Source organism: Leucopleurus acutus, assembly GCF_964270905.1.
Source record: "Leucopleurus acutus genome assembly, chromosome: X".
Classification (NCBI taxonomy): domain Eukaryota; kingdom Metazoa; phylum Chordata; class Mammalia; order Artiodactyla; family Delphinidae; genus Leucopleurus; species Leucopleurus acutus.
In genome coordinates, this window is record NC_139148.1 from 26437574 (window position 1) to 26462719 (window position 25146).

The 25146-nt window shown below is 39.6% G+C and overlaps 1 protein-coding gene across 1 annotated transcript in view; it reads right to left on the reverse strand.

Annotated features, from left to right (window-relative positions):
• Positions 1-25146, reverse strand: part of TAB3 (TGF-beta activated kinase 1 (MAP3K7) binding protein 3) — a 58684-nt gene that overhangs the window by 20674 nt on the left and 12864 nt on the right. The window contains exons 2-4 of the mRNA XM_082864703.1: positions 7362-7553; positions 1414-2875; positions 371-531 (exon numbers count right to left, since the gene is read on the reverse strand). Coding sequence (XP_082720829.1) covers positions 371-531; positions 1414-2875; positions 7362-7463 — 1725 coding nt within the window. The 5' untranslated portion in view covers positions 7464-7553. The remainder of the gene's footprint in view (positions 1-370; positions 532-1413; positions 2876-7361; positions 7554-25146) is intronic.

Sequence of the window (25146 nt, forward strand, 5' to 3'; positions counted from 1 at the left end):
AAAAATATATATACAATATGCTTAAAAGGATAAATGAATACATGAGAACAATGTATAAAATATTTGGTCAAGGTGTACTTTTCATTTCTATTCGGACAGAAAGCAATTTATAGTGAATGAGATGCTTTACCTTGATTATAACTGTCAGTATTTGAAAATAGTGATGAGTCTATGGAATTCACACGAGAAAGAAAAATAAAGCATCAAATTATTTTGATGAGAAAAGAAGGCAGAAGTCCTTCATCCATTGTTTAAAAAACAGAAACAAAACCAAAACTGTGCCAGGAACAGAACCTAAAAGAAAAACAAACAGCCTGGACAGCCAACATGTCCACCTTCCTATCCATGCATCCTAATAGATCGTACTCACCGTTGGGATCGCAGTGGTGCAGCTGACCCTTCTGAGCCGTCTCTGCATCAGGTCATGCTCCATACTGTTAACTTCAGCCTTCAATTGCTCTAGCTCCTCTTTCTCAAGTTTCAATTGCTTTGCTAACCTCTCCATCCTTGCTCGCTGATGTAACAGCAAGGCTATAGCATTACAGATAAAGTCATTGCAGAAAGTAACATTGAACAAGTGACTGGGAAATTTCTATATGCATTGCTAATGTACGAAATACCTGTAAAGAACCCTGTCATTCAACTTCAGGTGACATTTACTCTCATGTCTTTCTAATGCTATTCTGCCTTCAAATCTGCTTTAATTTAGCTCTTGTAACTTCTGCCAAAATGACACCATCTGTACATTCCTCTTGTTCTACTGTCCTTCATTTCCCCAAGATTCTCTTTAACTATACCTGTGTGCGTTTTAAACAGGCTCAAAACCAGGAATATTGAATTACAATCATAATTACTTCCCTTCTTATATACTGAAAGAATACTAAATTATCACATATCTTGAAACAAACTTTTAAAATACTCTATTCTCCTTATATTTAGTTAGGTCCACTGTGAACTAATCCAATAATGTTCTTCATTACCAATCCCACTTCTTATAAATATATTACTTATAAATATTACACCCTTCAGGCCATCCTCTTAGAAAATATTCAAATTTTTCACCTTGATAAACTTTAGTCCACCCTCTATGAATCTTTTTTTCCCACTCTGTAGTTTGTATTTTTGACAATATTGGTTTCACTTCTCTATATTTTTCTCCCAGTGAATGTTCTTCCTAAAAAAGAAGTCTTTTAGAGGTCACTATTATCATGCCTATATTTTTATATTTTAAAGCAAAGTCTGTAGATGATTCTGAAGCACTAACCCTATTCTTAATAGCAATGCTAGTGCCCAATATTTAATAAATACTAAACATTTAATTAAAATTAAACAGCTAATATAAATTATTTTATTTTGAATAGGAGACTGCCACCTCACCACAAAGATTAAATTTCAAAAAAAGGGTAAAATTACCTTGTGTATAGGCGTAGTCATCTGATCCAGAACTAGAACTTCTCTGATATTTATGGCTTCCCTTTTCTCCCCCAGAGCCTGGTATCACTGAAATGGGCTGAATAGGTTCTGGGGCTGCAGAACGTTCTTCTTGGTCCACTAAATTTAAAAGATTTTCAGTTGTTGCTCGGCCTACAGTAATTTTAAAAACTGTAGTTGGGTTTGGTATCATCCGAGGAGATGGTGATGGAGCGCAAGAAGGTCCAGTTGGCTGTGTATATGTAATATACACAGGATTGACACTAAATGGAGGTTTTGGTTGACTGGATATCCCTCTTGAAGGAGAACTTGAAGGTGGCGTGGTGGCTGTGTACAATGAGTGCTGATTCCGTGGAGATGGCTGATTACTGATAGGTGAAGGACTCCTATTAATTGCTGTCCCAGATCTCTGAGAGGGTTCGACTGTAATTTCTATCTTCTTCATGGATCCTTTGGGTAAGCTAGATGGTGTATATGGGAGATAGGCTACTGAATGACTTCCCTGTTTCTGATAGCTAGGAGGTCCTTGTTGATATGGATGGGGTGGAGTAGTTGAAGGACTAGGTGGCATAAAGACATGGGAACTAGGGTGGCCCAACTGGGATGGCTGTACTTGATGCTGTGGAGAACTGAAGGGTGAAGGACATTGAGAAGGTGGTGGTGAATGGTAAGCAGGTTGAGGGATCTGCTGTTGTTTGGGAGAATACTGAGAAGGTTGATAGTTCTGTTGATGCGGATAAACAGGTAAAGGACGCTGGCTATAATGAGGCACTGGGCCCTGTGGTGAGGACTGCCATGGCGTACTCTGAGGAGTTTGTCTTCCTGATGAACTCTGAGATGTCTGTCTAATATAGATAGAACCAGGAGACCCATAAAGATTGCTTGGAATTTGTGGAAGAATTTGTAAAGCTCTTGGTACAGTCTGTCCAGAAGGGAGGTTCTGGGATACTGTAACAGTAATTGGATTTGTACTATACCGAGGTATGTGCATGTATGAAGGAGGTGGCGGTGGTGGTGGTGAAGGCCCTTGCATAGCAGATGGATTCATTCCTGTTTGAATGGAAGATGGCTGTTGAGGTGGCTGTGAAGGAGGAGTAGCTGCACTTCTGTTCTGTTCATTCATAAAAAATGGATTGTAGTTGGGAGTAGCAGCGACAACAGCTGGAGCTGAGTGTGGTTCCTGAACTAAACATATCAGCTGTTTGCCTGCTGCATGCTGTGGATCAATATGTCCATCGCTTGAGCTATGTACCAGTGTTCGACCACCGTTAAGTTGCACTCCATCTCCTGGGTGGTAGCTACTAGGAGAATGAATACCCAGGTTAATATGCAAAAGGCGATTTCTATTCATCCTGTTGTCATCTGGACTGTGGTATTCCATATATAAGTATTTGCTACTCTCCTGGGAAAGCGCACGGCAACAGGCTTCAAGATTGTTGTTGTTCTAGGGGGAAGAAATGGTAAAAATAACATTGGCAAAATGGACAAATCCTAATAGTGGGAAGTCAAGCTTTGCCACAGAATTATGTAAATATAACTGTCACAGAATAAGTAGAGAACAGTATTTTAAACACAAAAAAGCTTTATGGTCATTGACCCTGAAAAGGAGATCCCAAACAATCCATATTATTTTACAGACATTTAGCTCACATAACTACGCCGCTACTGCTACTGCTACAGAAATGTAAAGTACCTACTAATGAACACTGTGACTCAACCCCAAATTTTCTGACTCCAAATCCAGGACTCATCTTACACTTGTTGCATCTCAACAAATTAAAATGCTGGGCTAATCTTGGATTCACCACACTTGCTGTAATATATAAGTATAAGTAATATCCATCATTAATATTTAAACTGATAAACATGAAAATAACCATGTATTAGTTTTCAAAAGGTAATGAAACCCCAAACAGAAAAAAGTTATAATAAAAATTCCTAAAGACTCAAAACAACAAAAATTCTAAAGCAGCCTTTACTTTTCGTTTAACCAAAGTTAACCCTATCTAACTTCAACTGTCTGTTTCATTATGGAAGATTAAGTTAAAAAAAGATATCAGTATAAAAACAAATCCACTTTTTTTTTTTTTGCGGTACGTGGGTCTCTCACTGCTGTGGCCTCTCCCGTTGCGGAGCACAGGCTCCGGACGCGCAGGCTCAGCGGCCATGGCTCACGGGCCCAGCCGCTCTGCGGCATGTGGGATCTTCCCGGACCAGGGCATGAACCCGTGTCCCCTGCATCGGCAGGCGGACTCTCAACCACTGTGCCACCAGGGAAGCCCCAAATCCACTTTTTGAATTACGGTTCCGTGACTTTGCCGAATTATGGTAATTTAACACAAAACCAGGTCTTCACTGCCTTAATGAAATTCATTCACACTCCCACAGTCTCAAAAGTTTTTACCCGCTCAAACGTAGCTTGGTAAACTTCCAAAATCTTTTAAAGATTTCAATTTTTTGAATTATATACACAAAGATGGTAAACAGCAAACTGACATTTTAGATGTTCCAAGTGACAGTAATCAAACTAATAAAAGGTTTCCTCTTTTGAAAATTTTAAGGTACTATAAGATAGTTTTCCATTAAAATTCAGAACTATTTTATTGGCGTAAAACACAATTATTCATTACCTTTGAGATAATCTATTGAAGTTTCCCAATTATCATGACCTTCTCCGTATTTCATAAATATATATACAGATATGCACATATACACATATTACTATATTCTAGGGAAAAGTACATTTTATATAAAAATGAAAGCAAACACTTCACTTCTGCTGAGAACCAAATAAAGCTAAATGTAAAACAGGACATAAAATCTTTTAATTTTAGAGCTGAGAGAACTCTTAGGGTTCCCATCTACTCCAACTCAACTCATTTACAGATGAGCAAAGAGATGCCTGGGAAGTTACATGACTTGATAACAAGCGCTTAACTAGTTAACTGGAGAGCCAGTTCTAGATTCTTGGTCTTTTGACTCCCAGTGCTCTTTCTACTATCACACAGTAATTTCAAGGGACAGGATGTTAGGCCAAAAGTACATTACTATACTGAAACTTTTTGAAGTAAAAGAAAATTCAGTCAAGCAAACCTTTGTAAAATGAATTCTCAGAAATTCAAAGAATTGCTTTATCAAAAACTCCATAATAACTTTTATCCTTCTCCTTATATAAAACTTTTGATACTAAAATTCAAGTACTTTTTTTTTTTTTTTTATTTGAAGTGGGCCTCTCACTGTTGTGGCCTCTCCCGTTGTGGAGCACAGGCTCCGGACGCGCAGGCTCAGCAGCCATGGCTCATGGGCCCAGCCGCTCCGCGGCATGTGGGATCTTCCCGTACCGGGGCACGAACCCGTGTCCGCTGCATCGGCAGGCAGACTTTCAACCACTGCGCCACCAGGGAAGCCCTCAAGTACTTTTTAAAATACTTTCTGAGCCAAGGAAAAAAGTAATTGTTGAAATGTAAGAAAACAATTAAATTTGGGCTTTTTCTTATCCTGCTTGAAACCATGCTGATCAAGGGAAGGAAGACAGATATTAAGAGAGAAGACAGATATTGCTAGACACTATGCAAATTTGGAGCCAAAGGATTCAAACTGATTGCCAACAAGACAATGTCACTGACAGATATCTGAAGGGGAAAAAAAAAGATTATTAGCTCCTTCAATTTTTTAAATAAACCTATGGATTAAAAGGAGAACAAAAACTAGAGTTTTATTTGAAACCTAAGCAGTAACAGACACTTCACTATTTAACATTTTTATTCATTATCCTAAAATTTCATGTTTTCTACATTGAATTAGGTTGCCTAATTAGTACTGCCACAAAAAAGATACAAATTTAAATGATGCAAAGTTGGAGTTGTCAGCCTATTCAAATGTATGTCTACAGTGACAAGCTGAGTACATTTTCTTAGGAAGAAAAATTTAAAACCACAAATGCAAGATATTTAAGTAGCATCTTTACGGAAGTATTTTAAAAATACCACCACAATAGATTCAAATGTCACATGTGACCTGCTAAATGTCTTAAAAAGAAAAAACAAAGGATAAAAAATTTATCAAATGATAAATATGAAGAATAAAGAAATAAAAATTGTTTAGCTGGATAAAGAGGTCAGAAGTTTTAAGAAGATATATGTGAACACTCATGAAAGGACTGAGCCAATAAAGCATCATACCCCTAAAAAGTGGTCCTAAACTGGGGGATGATAACCTAAGAGAGGCTTTAATGCTTGTGTATTAAATGCAAACTACTGGACAGGGAGGGAGGGATAAATTAAGAGTTTGGGATAAAATAGATAAACAAGGACCTACTGTATAGCACAGGGAACTATACTGTATTCAAAATCCTGTAATAACCTATAATGGAAAAGAATCTGAAAAAGAATGGATATATGCCTATGTATAACTGAATCACTTTGCTGTACACCTGAAACTAACACAACATTGTAAATCAACTATACTTCAATTAAAAGGAAAAAAAGGCAAACTACTGAGTCTTATATACTTTAATGCAAACAGAGAAACTTTCCAGAGCCAGCAGGTGTTAAGTGTCCATACTGATAAACAATATTAATCCCAAAGGAACAAAAAAGTAAAAGACTTAGAACAATGTAAGTTATCAACAAATGTTCACTGAGTTGAATTTAAAGTTCCATTCTTTCAATTTAGTAAAACGAAAACAATAAGCCTTGAAAAAATAAAGGGCTAAATAAAATTAAATTAAGAAAACAAGGTGGGGGCCCTAGAATAAGTTAGGAAGGTAACTGCTAGGAAGGTGATTTAAACTAGAAGGGTTTCACTCCAGTGGGAAGTACCTTTGCTCTACCAGAGACCAAAATGGGGCTAAAGTAAAGAGTGGAAATTCAGACTGGAAATGTTATGGTAGAAAAAATAAAGACAAGCTATAACACAAAAACGAGACCTAGTAGAAGGGCTTGCAAACAAAGGAAGCACCTCTGTTACCACCACTGATCTGTGAGTCTCTATTTGCAATTAACCTCAACTATATATAGGTTTACATTATATCCTGAGCAGCTCACACTGTAAGGGAGAAGCTTGCATATTATGCAGTAACATAGAGTTTGGACTGATTGTGTAATTACGGAAGTCCAGTGAGCAGGACAGAAATACTGCTCCCAAAAGTCAACCAACTAGGGAAATGCTGTAACCCAAAACACACTGCGATGCTGTGAAGGATGATGCAAAACTCAACAGGGGGAGTGTTAGGCCTATTTCTGTGGCCCCTTGAGTGGGAAGAGACGTTCTATCAGAGATGAAAGATTTATTTCAATAGAAGACAACAAGACAAAAGTAATGTGATTAAAGAAAGTAGCCTTCCACTTAAAATTAGATATTAGTTAAGCATTTACTAACTAGAAAAACAGTAAGAAAGGGAGGGAACTTTCTAAAAACTTTAAAAAATAGGCTAAAAAAGTATATAGTTTAAGAAGTTATAATGATAAATTTGAAATCCAAATTCAACTCTTAAGGATTTGGGGACTGATGACACAACCCCCAAAATTTAAGAAGTGAAATGCATGAAGAATCTTTTTGCTACACGCCTTTATTCTTTTCTCTAAATCACTGGTTCTCAATGGGGGAGATTGTGCCTCCCATGGAACATGGAGATTTTGTCTCCCATGGAGACATTTTTGGTTGTCACAACTGCAGGGATACTAATGGCATTTAGTGGGTGGAAGCCAGGGATGCTACTAAACATCCTACAATGCACAAGGCAGACCCCCCACAACAAACAATATATCCAGCCCAAAATGTCGACAGGGCCAAGGTTGAGAAATCCTGCTCTAAATGTTCCCCCAACATAAACAAGAAAACTTAACTGAGTTCTAGTCACTACAACACAAAGTCACCTCTAATAAGGTAAACTGTAACTTTAATATCACTATCATTGGTGGGTAATCTACCTGTAACATGCACTGAGACACCACACCCTCCGGAATCTCAGGGAAACGTTGTCGGAGGTCATGGAGAACCTGCATGTCAAGCTGTGGACTGTTTTGCGCCATGCCAGAGCAAATGGTGGTCAAGCTTCTCTTATGAAATGGATGCTAATCGGTCTTCCAATAGTAATGATCTTCCAATACTGCAGTCATTTTCTATTAAAAGAAATTAAAGTATGGTTAAATTTAATTACATATTTCACTTTATTCAAATAGAAACCATCAATACATTAAAATGAGCAATCTAAAATAAGTATACCAAATTCTAAAGTTGGAAAATGGACAAATTCTACTTAGCCAAAGACTTTTCTGATGGAATATATAGCTAATCACTGGTTTAAAAACAACAACGACAGAATTCCCAAACCTTCAGTTCCATTTTAATGCTTCAAAAATGAAAAAAGCAGCAGCTAGATTAAAAATACAGAGTATTATTATTTGGCAACCATATTTTTCTAAGTCTTGAGAAATCCTACTTATGTATAATCACTCATGTTTTCCTACGGGCTATCATATCAGTCCTCTAAAGCGGGATAATCATTTTGATGTCTGAAGTAATAAAATCAGGCAACAGGAATTGATAATAACACCACAAACCACACATGTCCTGTTTGCCTTACATTCTCCCTGTACTTTGAAGCCAAAAGGCTTGAATTTGAACTCTGAGTAAAGCAAACCCAATGTCTAAATGAAACTACTGGGCAAACAAAAATGGAAATGCAGAATCCTTCGCTTTCAAAGATGATGCTGGTGGTCCATCAGTAGCCAGACTTGCCTAGCTAAGGTTTCACCTAGTTCTGGTGCAACTGGCACAGGTGCAAAGATGCCAGGATTTGGGGGCACAGTTTTAGTAGAGGCAAGTGACCCCCAATCTCACTGGTATTAGTCAAGTTAAGCACCCATGTAAATAAAGGCAGCTAGTGAAGTAATAATGAAATCATAAATCAAGTGGCACCATCAAGGTCAATTAACTGACCCATTTTTCATCTATCTCTCCCATTTTTATGACGGGAAAAATGTACAGTGTATACCATACAATCTCATAATATTTCTGCTGTGATCACTCATGAGATGGTAAAATATTTTTAAGACTGAGAATTAAACACCTGCATCTTCGTAAGATGCACGGAAATCATGATTTTAAGATGCAAGTCTAAACTACACAATAAGGGAGGGTCATCCCACACCAAATCCATTTCTTGCAAACAGACCCTGAAACTTTAAATAATACCATTACCTGGGGCAATGTACAGAACTACAGAGAATTCTTTTTTTTTTTTTCGGTACGCGGGCCTCTCACTGTTGTGGCCTCTCCCGTTGCGGAGCACAGGCTCCGGACACACAGGCTCAGCGGCCATGGCTCACGGGCCTAGCCACTCTGCGGCATGTGGGATCTTTCCGGACCGGGGCACGAACCCGCGTCCCCTGCATCGGCAGGCGAACTCTCAACCACTGCACCACCAGGGAAGACCCAAGAATATTTTAAAACCTTAAAATGCTGCAGGAAAATACTGAATTACTTTTGCTGCTTTATAATTAAGTATATAATTAAAAAATAAATACCATGTAATCTCAAATTTGACTTTCATTATAAGCAGGGAATTTCATTTTGCATGCAATCTCTTGACTTTTACCGGGCATCGAGCTCTCTTTTCTTCCTTCTAAGCCAAGACTGTCAAGAGTAATTATACTCTTTGTGTCTACAAGGTGGCAACAAAGCCCCTATGGATAAGACTCTGCCTAACCTCAGGTATAAATAGCTATTAGGGACTGCTTTAATGACTTCCAACATCAACATGGAGGATATCTAGTGAATCTAAAGAAAAATCAAAATATGGGAAAAGAATAAAGATAACTTCCAATATGCACATATATATAGGCTTTCTGGCCTCCATATACAATTCTGCTCTCTGCAATGCATTCCTTAGTCTGCTCTAATCTGGCTCAAATCACTGTTCCACTGAAATACTCTCTTCATCATCTCTCTGCTGCTAAATTCAGAGGATTTATCTTCTGGTTCCTATGCCCCTTGACCTTTGCAGCATCTGACACTACTGATCATTCCTTCCTTTTTTCAGCCTCTATGACATCACACTAGCCTGGTTTCTTCCCGCCTCTCTTGTCACATTAATGCTTGCCTGGTTTGGGCCCTAAGCCGCCTCGTCTTCTCATTCTACATCCTTGTGCCTAGTGATGACCTCCACTACTAAGGTTTCAAAAACATTTAAAGGCTGATGATTCCCAAATTGCTATTAAGCACCATGCATGCTCTCTCTTAAGACTCCAGACACATAGAGTCTACTGCCTTACACACAGCACCATCTGGATAAACCCAAAGACATTAGTCAATATGTACAAAAAGGAACTCCTTACCACAATCCTTCCCCAAACACTGTGTTCTCTCTATGAATGTTACTACTATTCACTCAGTTAACAAAACTAGAAACCAGAGCGTGCTCCTTGACTTCCCATTCTTGCACAACCAACTAAACAAGAATATTAAATCAAATGGGTGATGGTGTGCACCCTGGTTCTGCCATTTAGTAGCATCTAGGAAAGATACTCAGCTTTTAAGCCTTTGAAGCTTCATATTTAAAAATGGAAATAATTGTAGTAGAATTTAAAAGGCAAACAGTAGTAAGTCAGGAAGCATTAGTTACTATTATTCAGGGCATGTCTGAATATTGTTCTCATCAACATTATACTAGCAACTTCCTGCTGCTCTTCCCACCTCAGGTCTTGCCTTCCCCCACATCACAGCCAGAGTATCTGTTTTCTAATCTCAACCAAACAGCGCTATGTGTGATCCTGTGCATGGATGTCCCACACTGCCTCCTCTCAGGGCATTAGCCCATGATCATCCATCTGCCTGAGATACTTTTCTATCTTCCTCCCTCCCACTGCTTCTCCGAGCCATACTGATACCGTACATGTCAGTATTGGTGGCACCTCCTCTAAGAAGGCTTCCACTGACAGTCACCACCACCCCCCGCAACTTAGTCCGGCTGCCATAACTCTCCTCCACCTACTCTGGGCTAAAGGACCCTCCACTATGCTTCCACAGCAGGCTCTGCTTATCCTCACAGGAGCACCAAACACACTATACTGGAGCCACCTGTGTATCTGAAGGTCTCACATGTGGAACTGTAGCTCCACCTAGAATGTGTTATGCCAGAAAGTGGGGACGTACTCAAAGAATGATGGGAGCTTGTTACAAGGACCTGAAAGTCAGCTTGAAGAGGCTCCCACTGACCAAATCTGTGACAATTTGAGCACCAAAACAATTAAGGACAGTAATGAATTACAGGCCTGTAGAAAAGCGGAACCCGTGAGTCCTTAGCCCGATAATAAATAGTTAAATAGGCACACACACAAATAAAGGCAAAGGGAGGGCTTTTGCTTAGTGGAATCCAACTGGTAAATGTGTGCAGGAAGTGCTGGAGCTGGAAAAATCATCATTTTGCAGCCATCACAGTACAGACTACTTCAATAAAGAATCATCAATGGATGCTAAATCTAGGGGGAAATTTGGATGAAGTTAGGCTATATTAATGGTCTTAAAAGTGTCTCCCCAGAGAACTGCTTATTAGCTGCAAAGGAAAATTTAACTATATAGTAGATAAATCAAACAACATCTTGGATAATCAAAATTAACATCACCAATGAGGGACAGATGGACAGCACACGCCTCCAGATGTGATACTGTGAGAAGAATATATCACTTTATAATATTCCAGTTAGGAATATGTAATCTGAAACTATTCATTAAAAAATAGACAAAACCAAAATGAGAAATGTTCTGTTAAAAACAAAAAGCAGGGAGTGGGAAGGTGAAAATGTCATCTTAAAAAAATGCCAACGTCATAAAAGACAAATGCTAGAAAAATCAAAGATTAAAGGAGATACTAGAACCATGACAACTAAATCTAATGACTGATCTCAGACTGGATCCTATACTAAATGGAGGAAATGTTATAAAATAAATGAATGGATCAACTGACAAAATTCAATGTGGATGGTACATTAGGAAAAGTATTCTACCAATGTTAAACTTATTGAATTTAATCAATTTACTGACTTGGTAATTGTGCTGTGGTTATATACGAGAATATCCCTATTTTTAGGAATTAGGCAATGAAGCATTTAGGAGTAAAGGGCAACTTTACTTTCAAATGGTTCAGGAGAAACAATCAAATATATGTATATGTGTGCATATATACAAACATGCACACACACACATGTGCACAGAAAGAGGGAGCAAGTTACAAAAGCACAAAGGAAAAGGACTTACAACAAGATGGCAGAGTAGGAAGGCCCTGAGCTCACCTCCTCTCATGGGCACACCAAAATTACAACTATTTACAGAGCAACTATTGATAAGAAAGTCAGGAATCTACCAGAAAAGATCTACAACTAAAGATATAAAGAAAAAACCACAACAAGATGAGTAGAAGAGGTAGAGTTGCAGTATACTCAAGACCCAAACCCCCAGGTGGGCAACCCACATACAGGAGGAGAATTACAACTGCAGAAGTCCTCCCCAAGGAAGGGGTCTGAACTCCACATGGGGCTCCCCAGCCCTGTCATCCTGCACTGGGAAGACGAGCCACCAGAACATTTGGCTTTGAAGGCCAGCAGGGCTTTCCTTCCAGAGAACCAAGGGCAGTGGGAACAGAGACTCCACTCTTAAGGGCACACACAAAATCTCACATGCTCCAGAAACCAGGGCAGAAACAGTAATTTGAAAGGAGCCTGGGTCAGACCCACCTGCTGACCTTGAAGAGTCTCCCAGAGAGGCAGGAGGCAATTGGCACTCACCCTGGGGACACAGACACTGGTGGCCGTCATTTGGGGGAGCTTGTTCTATCATATAGACACTGCTGTTGGCAAGCATCACTTTGGAATCCTCCATCTAGCTTATGAGCCTCAGGATCCCACAGAGTCCCTGCCCACATGCCTGTAGGCACCAGTACTGGGATGCCTCAGGCCAAGCAACTAACCAGGTGGGGACGCAGCCCCACCTACCAACAGAGCAGCAGTAGCCACAGGACCCACTAGGCCCCTTCCCCACCCACCATCAGGTCAACAACAGCTCTTAGACAACTTGAGCCCCTCAGCCAGCCACGCTGGGATCCAGCCCCACTCGCCAGTGTGCCAGCACCAGCTTTGGACACCACGGAACCTGCAGCCAGTCGAGTCAAAAACCAGCCCTACTTACCAGCAGGTTGACACTAGATCTGGGAACCCCGGGCCCACAACTACCCACCCCTGAACACGGGTCTGCCCACCAGTAAGCCAGCACTAGCTCTAGAACACCTGGGTTTCTGTAGCCAGTTGCCTCGTGACCCGGCCCACCCAACCAGCAGCTGGCAACCGCTGCACAAAGCAGGACCTGGTGCCCAACCAGACCAGGAGCCAGCCACACCTAGCAAAGTGACATAGTCAGCCTGCCACAACAGAAGGACCCACACAGCCCACACCCCTAGAGAATAACAGCTCTGGTAACCAGAGGGGAGTGCACTGCTGGAACACTTAGGATGTCTCCTACAAAAGGCTACTTCTCCAAGGTTGGGAAATATAACCAATCTACCAGATACACAGAAATAAAAATGGCAGTCAACAGAGCAACATGTTCCAATCAAAGGAAAAAGATAAAACCCCAGAAGAAAAACTAAATGAAGTGGAAATAAACCATCTACCTGATAAAGAGTTCAAGGTACTGACCATAAAGTTAATCAAAGAATTGGGGGAAGAATGGATGAACACAGTGAGAAGTTTAACAAAGAGTTAGAATACATAAAGAACCACAAACAGAAATGAAGACTACAGTAACTGAAATGAAAAATACACTAGAAGGGCTTCCCTAGTGGCACAGTGGTTGCGAGTCCGCCTGCCGATGCAGGGGACACAGGTTCGTGCCCCAGTCTGGGAAGATCCCACATGCCGCGGAGCGGCTGGGCCCGTGAGCCATGGCCGCTGAGCCTGCGCGTCCGGAGCCTGTGCTCCGCAATGGGAGAGGCCACAACAGTGAGAGGCCTGCGTACTGCAAAAAAAAAAAAAAAATACACTAGAAGAAATCAGTAGTAGACTAAATGATACAGAGGAATGGATCAGCGAACCAGAAGACAGAGCAGTGGAAATCACTGAGCTGAACAGATTTAAAGAAAAAAAAAAAGAATACAAAGAAATGACGACAGTTTAACGGACTCCTAAGATATCATGAAGCATACTAACATTTGTATTATAAAGGTCCCAGAAGGATAAGACAGAGGGAAAGGGGCAGAGAACATATTTGAAGACGTAACAGCTGGAAACTTCCCTAACCTGGGAAAGGAAATAGATATCCAGATCCAGGAAGCAAAGAGTCCCAAACTGGATGAACCCACAGAGGTCACACCATGACACAATGAAATTAAACTGGCAAAAATCAAAGACAAGGATAGAATATTAAAAGCAGCATGGAAAAAGCAAGAAGTTACATACAAGGGAACTCCAATAAAGCTATGAGCTGTTTTTTCAGCAGAAACTCTGCAGGCCAAAAGCAAGTGGCATGATGTATTTAAAGTGACGAGAGGAAAAAACCTACAACCAAGAATACTCTACTCGGCAAGCCTCTCATTCACGTTTAATGGAGAGATCAAAAGTTTTACAGACAAGCAAAAGCTAAAAAAGAGTTCAGTACTACCAAACCAGCTTTACAAGAAACATTAAAGGGCCTCCTCTAAGAGAAAAAGAAAAGGCCACATCTAGAAATGTGAAAATTATGAAAAGATGGGATCGGATCAAGATGGGCAGAGGAGTAGGACGTGGATCTCACCTTCTCCCAAAAATACATCAAAAATACATCTACATGCTGAACGATTATCACAGAACATCTACTGAACTCTGGCAGAAGACCTCAGACTTCCAAAAGGACAAGAAAATCTCCATGTAACTGAGTAGGACAAAACTAAAAAAGAAAAAAAAACAAAAGAGAGAGAGAGGAATCAGGAGGGATCCTGAGCCCCTGGGAGGGAGCTGTGAAAGAGGAAATGTTTCCAAACATTGGGAAGTAGGTCTGGGGGTGTAGCTCAGGGGTAGAGCATTTGACTGCAGATCAAACATTGGGAAGTCCCCTCACTGGCGGGAAGATCATCTGGGACAGAAGCAGAGCTTCGGAGCCTCAGAAGAGAGTGGAGAAACCAGTTTGCAGAAGGCAAAGCGGAGTGAGACCTGCAAAGACGGTCAGTGCCAACACCCAGCACTCCCCAGCCTGAGACGCTCGTACACTGGGGCAGGCAGGGGCTGGGTGCTGAGGCTCGCAATTCGGAGGTCAGACTTGGGGAGAGGACTCAGGTTGGCTGTGTGGAGACAGCCTGAGAGGGCTAGGGTGCGATGTGCCACAACCAAGGGAGTATGGGAAGAAGACTGGGCCTGCCACAGAGGCAAGGTGCTATTGTTGGGGGGCACGCAAGGAAAGGGGCAGGACCACCATAGGAGCTTCTTTCTCCATGTGTACTATCAGGCAATAGGGCACTGCCTGCACAAGCTCTGGGGTGGGCACGAGCCACAGCTGCCACATCAGACTCGAGAGGTGGGTGCTGATTGCTGCCACTACCGAGAATTCTGTGAACAGACACCAACCACTGTCCCCGCATTCCTGGCAGCATGCGCAGGCCACTCACCTTCACACCCCCATCAAGGGAATAACAGCTAGCACATACTGAGGAAAGAGACAGCAAGCATCCAAAGCAAAAGCAGCCCTCACGCCAAAACAATATTAAACCCACACAAGCTTCACGGGGACACTCCCACATAGAAACAGACCTCCAAGATTACAGGAGATAATTGTTCTCCTAAACGCACAGAGTAAGAGAAATATAAGCAAAATGAAGAAGCAGAGGAACTACTCCCACTTAAAAGTCCAAGAGAATTCCCCTGAAAGAACAAACAATGAAACAGTCCTCTTCAGTCTAACAGACACTGAGTTCAAAAAAAGAGGTAAGAAAAATACCAAAGGAATGAAGAAAGGCTATCAACAGAAATGCAGATTACTGTAAAAAGGACCGAGAAACTATAAGAAGGAGCTAAGAAAAATTAGAAAATTCATCTGCCAAGACAAAAGCTGAACTAAAAGCAATGAATAGCAGAATGAATATTGCAGGAGAAAGAATAAGCAATCTAGAAGATAGAAAAATGGAAATTAATCAAAACGGCACACAAAAAGAAAACAATATAAGAGACCTATGGGATAACATAAACATGCCAATCTACGCATAATAGGGATTCCAAAAGGAGAAGAAAGAGAATCGGGGATTGAAAATGTATTTGAAGAAATTATGGCTGAAAACTTCCCAAACCTAAAGAAGGAACCAAATATCCAGCTATAGGAAGCACAGAGGGTCTCAAACAAGATGAACCCAAACAAACCTACACCAAGACATATTGTAATAAAGATGGCCAAAGTTCAAGAGAGGATTCTAAAGGCAGCAAGAGAAAAACGAAGAGTCAATTACAAGGGAACCCCCATAAGGCTATCAGCTGATTTCTCAACAGAAACACTGCAGGCCAGAAGGGAGTGGCAAAATATATTCAAAGTTTTGAAAGAGAAAAACCTGCAACCTAGAATACTCTACCCACCACAATTATCACTGAGAATAAGAGGTGAGATAAAGAATTTCTCAGACAAGCAAAAACTAAAAGAATACAGCAATACTAAACCTACCTAAAAGAAATAATGAAAGGTCTTCTCTAAATAGAAAAGAAGTAAGAAGATATTAGGAAGGAGTAAATCACAATTGGAAACTAAATTACTTAAATAAGCCAGTATACAGATCAAAAAGGGGGAAAAAAACCTACTTGTGAAAGTGTTGATAAACAGAAGGAACGGCAAAAGGGTAAACATGAAGATGTAAAAAAGGACATCAGAATCATAAAATGTGGGGAAAGAGAGTTAAAAAATGTAGATTCTTTTTTTTTCTTAGAATGTGTTTGAGCTTATATGACTATCAGTTGAAAAGAAGCAGATATAGGAAGGGATTAACATACCTGAAAAACAGGGCAACCACAAATCAAAAACATACAATAAGTTCACAAAAACCAAAAAGAAGAGAACACAAGCAAAAAATCAAACCACAAAAAGAAAAACAGAAAGAAAAAGATAGGAACAAAGAAGAAACATAGAATCCACTGGAAAACAAGGGTTAAAATGGCAATAAACACATATGTATCAATAATTACCTTAAATGTCAAAGGACTGAATGCTCCAATCAAAAGACATAGGGTGGCAGACTGGATAAAAAAACAGCAGCCTACAATATGCTGCCTGTAAGAGACCCACCTTAGGGCAAAGGACACAGAGATTGAAAGTGAGAGGATGGAGAAAAATATTTCATGCAAACGGAAATGACAAGAAAGCAGGAGTCGCAATACTCATATCAGACAAAATAAACTTTAAAACAAAGGCCATAAAGAAAGATAAAGAAGGATACTACATAATGATAAAAGGATCAACATAAGAAGAGGATCTTCCACTCGTGAACATATATGCACCTAATATAGGAGCACCCAAACACATAAAACAAATACTAACCAACATAAATGGAGAAATTGAAGGGAATACAATAATAGTAGGAGACTTTAACGCCCCACACATATCAATGGACACATCTTCTAGAGAGAAAAATCAATAAGGCGACAGAGATCCTAAATGATACAACAGTTAGACTTAATTGATATTTTCAGGACATTACATCCAAAAAAACAGAATACACATTCTTTTCAAGTACACATGGAACATTCTCTAGGACTGGGCACATACCAGGGCACAAAACTAACCTCAACAAAGTGAAGAGTACAGAAATTGTTTCTAGCATCTTCTCTGACCACAATGGCATGAAACTAGAAAAAAACCGCAAGAGAAGAAATGACCAAAAAAAGACTACATGGAAACTAAACAACATGCTACTAAAAAAACCAATGAGTCGGGACTTCCTTGATGGTGCAGTGGTTAAGAATCTGCCTGCCAATGCAGGGGACACGGATTTGATCCCTGGTCTGGGAAGATCCCACATGCTGTGGAGCAACTAAGCCCGTGCACCACAACTACTGAGCCTGCACTCTAAAGCCTGCGAGCCACAACTACTGATACCACACACCACAACTACTGAAGCCCACGCGCCTAGAGCCCGTGCTGTGCAACAAAGAGAAGCCACCTCAATGAGAAGCCTGCACAACGCAACAAAGAGTAGCCCCCACTTGCTGCAACTAGAGAAAGCCTGTGCACAGCAACGAAGACCCAAAACAGACAAAAATAAATTAATTAATTAATTTAAAAATACCAAAAACAAAAACCAATGAGTCAATGACAAAATAACAAACAAAATAAAAAAATACCTTGAGACAAATGACAATAAAAACACAATCATACAAAATCTTTGGGATACAGCAAAAGCAGTTCCTAAGGGAAGTTCATAGGGATACAGGCCTTCCTCAAAAAACAAGAAAAATCTCAAATAAACAACCTAACCTACCACCTAAAAGATTTAGAAAAAAACCAAACAAAACCTGGGGGAACTGGTTCAAGATGGCAGAGTAGAAGGACGTGCTCTCACTCCCTCTTGCGAGAGCACCGGAATCACAACTAACTGCTGCACAATCATCGACAGGAAGTCACTGGAACTTACCAAAAAAGATACCCCACATCCAAAGACAAAGGAGAAGCAACAATGAGACGGGAGGAGGGGCGCAATCACAATACAATCAAATCCCGTAACTGCTGAGTGGGTGACTCACAAACTAGAGAACACTTATACCACAGAACACTACCCACTGGAGTGAAGGTTCTGAGCCCCACGTCAGGCTTCCCAACCTGGGGGTCTGGCAACGAGAGGAGGAATTCCTAAAGAATCAGCCTTTGAAGGCTAGTGGGATTTGACTGCAGGACTTAGACAGGAATGGGGGAAACAGAGACTCCACTCTTGGATGGCACACATAAAGCAGTGTGTGCATCGGGACCCAGAGGAAGGAGCAGTGACCCTGGGGGAGACTGAACCAGACCTACCTGCTAGTGTCAGAGGGTCTCCCATGGGGGGGGTGGCTGTGTCCCACCGTGAGGACAAGGACACTGGCAGCAGAAGTTCTGGGAAGTACTCCTTGGCATGAACCCTCCCAGAGTCCACCATTAGCCGCACCAAAGAGCCCAGTAGGCTCCAGTGTCGGGTTGCCTCAGGCCAAACAACCAACAGGGAGGGAACCCAGCCCCACCCATCAGCAGACAAGTGAATTAAAGTTTTACTGAGCTCTACCTACCACCAGTCCCTCCCATCAGGAAACTTGTACAAGCCTTTTAAATAGCCTCATCCACCAGAGGGCAGACAGCAGAAGCAAGAAGAACTACAATCCTGAAGCCTGTGGAATGAAACCACATTCACAGGAAGACAGACAAAATGAAAAGGCAGAGGGCTTTGTACCAGATGAAGGAACAAGATAAAACCCCAGAAAAACAACTAAATGAAGTGGAGATAGGCAACCTTCCAGAAAAGGAATTCAGAATAATGATAGTGAAGATGTTCCAGGACCTCGGAAAAAGAATGAAGGCAAAGATCGAGAAGATGCAAGAAATGTTTAACAAAGACCTAGAAGAATTAAAGAACAAACACCTAGAAGAATTAAAGAACAAAGAGAGATGAACAATACAATACCTGAAATAAAAAATACACTAGAAGGAATCAACAGCAGAATAATTGAGGCAGAAAAACAGGTAAGTTACCTGGAAGACAGAATGGTGGAATTCACTGCCGAGGAACAGAATAAAGAAAAAAGAATGAAAAGAAATGAAGACAGCCTAAGAGACCTCCTGGGACGACATTTAACGCAACAACACTCACATTATAGGGGTCCCAGAAGGAGAAGTGAGAGAAAAAGGACCTGAGAAAATATCTGAAGAGATTATAGTCGAATACTTCCCTAAACATTGGAAAGGAATAGACATCCAAGTCCAGGAAGGGCAGAGAGTCCCATACAGGATAAACCTGAGGAGAAACACGCCGAGACACAGTAATCAAATGGGCAAAAATTAAAGACAAAGAAAAATTACTGAAAGCAACAGGGGAAGACGACAAATAAGATACAAGGGAATTCCCATAAGGCTAACAGCTGATTTCTCAGCAGAAACTCTATAAGCCAGAAGAGAGTGGCATGACATATTTAAAGTGATGAAAGGGAAGAACCTACAACCAAGATTACTATACCTGGCAAGGATCTCATACACATTCGATGGAGAAATCAAAAGTTTACAGACAAGCAAAAGCTAAGAGAATTCAGCACCACAGCAAATGCTAAAGGAACTTCTCTAAGTGGGAGACACAAGAGAAGAAAAGGACCTAAAGCACAAACCCATAACAATTAAGAAAATGGTAATAGGAACATACATATCGATAATTACCTTAAATGTGAATGCATTAACTGCTCCAACCAAAAGACACAGGCTCGCTGAATGGATACAAAAACAAGACCCATACATATGCTGTCTACAAGAGACCCACTTCAGACCTAGGGACACATACAGACTGAAAGTGAGGGTATGGAAAAAGATACACCATGCGAATGGAAATCAAAAGAGAGCTGGAGTAGCAATACTCACATCAGATAAAATAGACTTTAAAATAAAGAATGTTACAAGAGACAAGGACGGACACTACATAATGATCAAGGGATCAATCCAAGAAGATATAACAATTATAAATATATATTTATATTTGCAAATATAATAGATATGCACCCAACAAAGGAGCACGTCAATACATAAGGCAACTGCTAACAGCTATAAAAGAGGAAATCAACAGTAACACAATAATAGTGGGGGACTTTAACACCTCACTTACACCAATGGACAGATCATCCAAACAGAATATTAATAAGGAAACACAAGCTTTAAATGACACAACAGACCAGACAGATTTAACTGATATTTATAGGACATTCCACTCCAAAACAGCAGATTATGCTTTCTTCTCAAGTGTGCACGAAAATTCTCAAGTATGGATCACATCTTGGGTCACAAATCAAGCCTCAGTAAATTTAAGAAAACTGAAATCATATCAAAAATCTTTTCTGACCACAATGATATGAGATTAGAAATGAATTACAGGGAATAAAATGTAAAAACCACAAACACATGGAGGCTAAACAATATGTTACTAAAACACCAAGAGATCACTGAACAAATCAAAGAGGAAATCAAAAAATACCTGGAGACAAATGACAATGAAAACATGACGATCCAAAACCTATGGGAGGCAGCAAAAGCAGTTCTAAGAGGGAAGTTTATAGCAATACAATCCTACCTCAAGAAACAACGAACATCTCAAATAAACAATCCAACCTTAAACCTAAAGGAACTAGAGAAAGAAGAACAAAACCCAAAGTTAGTAGAAGGAAAGAAATCATAAAGATCAGAGCAGAAATAAATGAAAGAGAAACAAAGAAAATATCAAAGATCAATAAAACTAAAAGCTGGTTCTTTGAGAAGCTAAACAAAATTGATAAACCATTAGCCAGACTCATCATGAAAAAGAGGGAGAGGACTCAAATCAATAAAATGAGAAATGAAAAAGGAGAAGTTACAACAGACACCCCAGAAATACAAAGCATCCTAAGAGACTACTACAAGCAACTGTGTGCCAATAAAATGGACAACCTGGAAGAAATGGACAAATTCTTAGAAAGGTATAACCTTCAAAAACTGACCCAGGAAGAAATAGAAAATATGAAAAGACCAATCACAAAGTAATGAAATTGAAAGTGTGATTAAAAATCTTCCATCAAACAAAAGTCCAGGACCAGATGGCTTCACAGGTGAATTCTATCAAACATTTAGAGAAGAGCTAACACCCATTCTTCTCAAGCTCTTCCAAAAAACTGCAGAGGAAGGAACACTCCCAAACTCATTCTGTGAGGCCAACATCACCCTGATACCAAAACCAGACAAAAATACTACAAAAAAAGAAAATTACAGACCAATATCACCGATGAATATAGATGTAAAAATCCTCAACAAAATACTAGCAAACAGAATCCAACAACATATTAAAAGGATCACACACCATGATTAAGTGGGATTTATCCCAGGGATGCAAGGATTCTTCAATATACACAAATCAATCAATGTGATATACCATATTAACAAATTGAAGAATAAAACCATATGATCATCTCAATAGATGCAGAAAAAGCTTTTGTCAAAATTCAACACCCATCTATGATAAAAACTCTCCAGAAAGTGGGCACAGAGGGAACCTATCTCAACATAATAAAGGCCACATATGACAAACCCACAGCAAACATCATTCTCAATGGTGAAAAACTGAAAGCATTTCCTCTAAGATCAGGAACAAGACAAGGATGTCCACTCTCACCACTATTATTCAACATAGTTTGGAAGTCCTAGCCACAGCAATCAGAGAAGAAGAAGAAATACAAATTGGAAAAGAAGTACAACTGTCACTGTCTGCAGATGACGTGATATTATACATAGAGAATCCTAAAGATGCTACCAGAAAACTCCTAGAGCTAATCAATGAATTTGGTAAAGTTGCAGGATACAAAATTAATGCACAGAAATCTCTTGTATTCCTATACACTAATGATGAAAAATCTGAAAGAGAAATCAAGGAAACACTCGCATTTACCACTGCAACAAGAAGAATAAAATACCTAGGAATAAACCTACCTAGGGAGACAAAAGACCTGTATGCAGAAAACTATAAGACAATGATGAAAGAAATTAAAGATGATACAAACAGATGGAGAGATATGCCATGTTCCTGGATTGGAAGAATCGATATTGTGAAAATGACTACACTACCCAAAGCAATCTACAAATTCGATGCAATCCCTGTGAAATTACCAGTGGCATTTCTTACAGAACTTGAACAAAAAATCTTAAAATTTGTATGGAGACACAAAAGACCCCAAATAGCCAAAGCAGTCTTGAGGGAAAAAAACAGAGCTGGAGGAATCAGACTCCCTGACTTCAGACTATACTACAAAGCTACAGTAATTAAGAAAATATGGTACTGGCACAAAAAAAGAAATATAGATCAATGGAACAGGATAGAAAGCCCAGAGATAAACCCACACACCTATGGTCAACTAATCTATGACAAAGGAGGCAAGGATATACCATGGAGAAATGACTGTCTCTTCAATAAGTGGTGCTGGGAAAACTGGACAGCTACATGTAAAAGAATGAAATTAGAACACTCCCTAACACCACACACAAAAATAAACTCAAAAAGGATTAGAGACCTAAATGTAGGACCAGACACTATAAAACTCTTAGAGGAAAACATAGGAAGAACACTCTGACATAAATCACAGCAAGATCTTTTTTGATCCACCTCATAGAGCAATGGAAATAAAAACAAAAGTAAACAAAGGGACCTAATGAAACTTCAAAGCTTTTGCAAAGCAAAGGAAACCACAAACAAGACAAAAAGACAACCTTCAGAATGGGAGAAAATATTTGCAAATGAATCAACGGACAAAAGATTAATCTCCAAAATATATAACCAGCTCATGCAGCTCAATATTAAAAAAACATACAACCCAATCCAAAAATGGGAAGAAGACCTAAATGGACATTTCTCCAAAGAAGACGTACAGATGGCCAAGAAGCACATGAAAAGCTGCTCAATATCACTAATTATTAGAGAAATGCAAATCAAAACTACAATGAGGTATCACCTCACACCAGTTAGAATGGGCATCATCAGAAAATCTACAAACAAGAAATGCTAGAGAGGGTGTGGAGAAAAGGGAATCCTCTTGCACTGTTGGTGGGAATATAAATTGATATAGCCACTGTGGAGAACAGTATGGAGATTCCTTAAAAAACTAAAAATAGAATTACCATACGACCCAGCAATCTCACTACTGGACATATACCCAGAGAAAACCATAATTCAAAAAAGACATATACACCCCAATGTTCACTGCAGCACTATTTACAATAGCCAGGTCATGGAAGCAACGTAAATGCCCATCGACAGACATATGGATAAGCAAGATGTGGTACATATATACAATGGAATATTACTTAGCCTCAAAAAGTAACGAAACTGGGTCATTTGTACAGACGTGGATGGATCTAGAGACTGTCATACAGAGTGAAGTAAATCAGAAAGAGGAAAAGAAATATCGTATATTAACACATATATGTGAAACCTAGAAAAATGGTACAGATGAACCGGTTTACAGGGCAGAAATTGAGACACAGATGTAGAGAAGAAACGTACGGACACCAAGGGGGGAAAGTGGCCGGGGGTGGTGGTGGTGTGATGAATTGGGAGATTGGGATTGACATATGTACACTAATGTGTATAAAATGGATAACTAAAAAGAACCTGCTGTGTAGAAAAATAAATAAAATTCAGGAATTCAAGAAAAAACAAAAAACAAAACAGAACCTGAAGTCAGCAGAAGGAAGGAAATAATAAAGATCAGAGAGGAAATAAATAAAATAGAGATTAAAAAAAATAGAAAAAATGAAGAAAACCAAGAGCTGGTTCTTTGAAAGGGTAAACAAAATTGACAAACCTCTGGCCAGGCTCACCAAAAAGAAAAGAGAGAGAACGCAAATAAACAAAATAAGAAATGAAAAAGGAGGAATCTCAACCGATACCACAGAAATACAAAAAACCATAAGAGAATACCAAGAACAATTATATGTCAACAAATGTGACAACCTAGAAGAAACGGACAACTTTCTTGAAACATATAGCACACCAAAATTGAATCAAGGAGAAACAGATAATTTGAACACACCAATCACTAGAAGTGAAATAGAATGTGTAATTTTAAAAAACTCCCTACAAACTAAAGTCCTGGACCAGTTGACTGGACTGGGGAATTCTTCCAAACATACCAGGAAGAACTTACACCAATCCTCAAACTCTTCCAAAAGACTGAAGAGGAGGGAACACTCCCAAAGACATTCTATGAAGCCACCATCACCCTGATAACAAAACCAGACAAAGATATCACCAAAAAAGAAATTACAGGCCAATAACTTTGATGAATATAGATGCAAAAAATCTCAATATATTAGCAAACCGAATCCAAAAATATATTAAAAAGGTCATACACCACCACCAAGTGGGATTCACCCCAAGTTCACAAGGATGGTTCAACATATGCAAATCAATCAACGTACTACATCACATTAACAAAAGAAAAGTCAACAACCACATGATCATCTCAATAGATGCAGAAAAAGTATTTGACAAAATTCAACATCCATTCATGATAAAAACTCTTAACAAAGTGGGTATAGAGGGAACATACCTCAACATAATAAAAACCATTTATGAAAACCCCACAGCCAATATAATACTCAACAGTAAAAAGTTGAAAGCCTTCCCGCTAAAATCTGGAACAAGATAAGGATGCCCACTCTCATCTCTTCTATTCAACATAGTACTGGAAGTCCTAGCCACAGCAATCAGACACGAAAAAGAAATAAAAGGTATCCAAATTGGAAAGGAAGAGGTAAAACTGTCACTATATGCAGATGATATGATACTATATATAGAAAACCCTAAGGACACCACACAAAAACTACTAGATCTGATAAGTGAACTCAGCAAAGTAGCAGGATACAAGATTAACATCCAGAAATCAGCTGCATTTCTTTACACTAACAATGAAATATCAGAAAAGGAATGTAAAAAACAGTATCTTTCAAAAATCACACTAAAAACAAAAACAA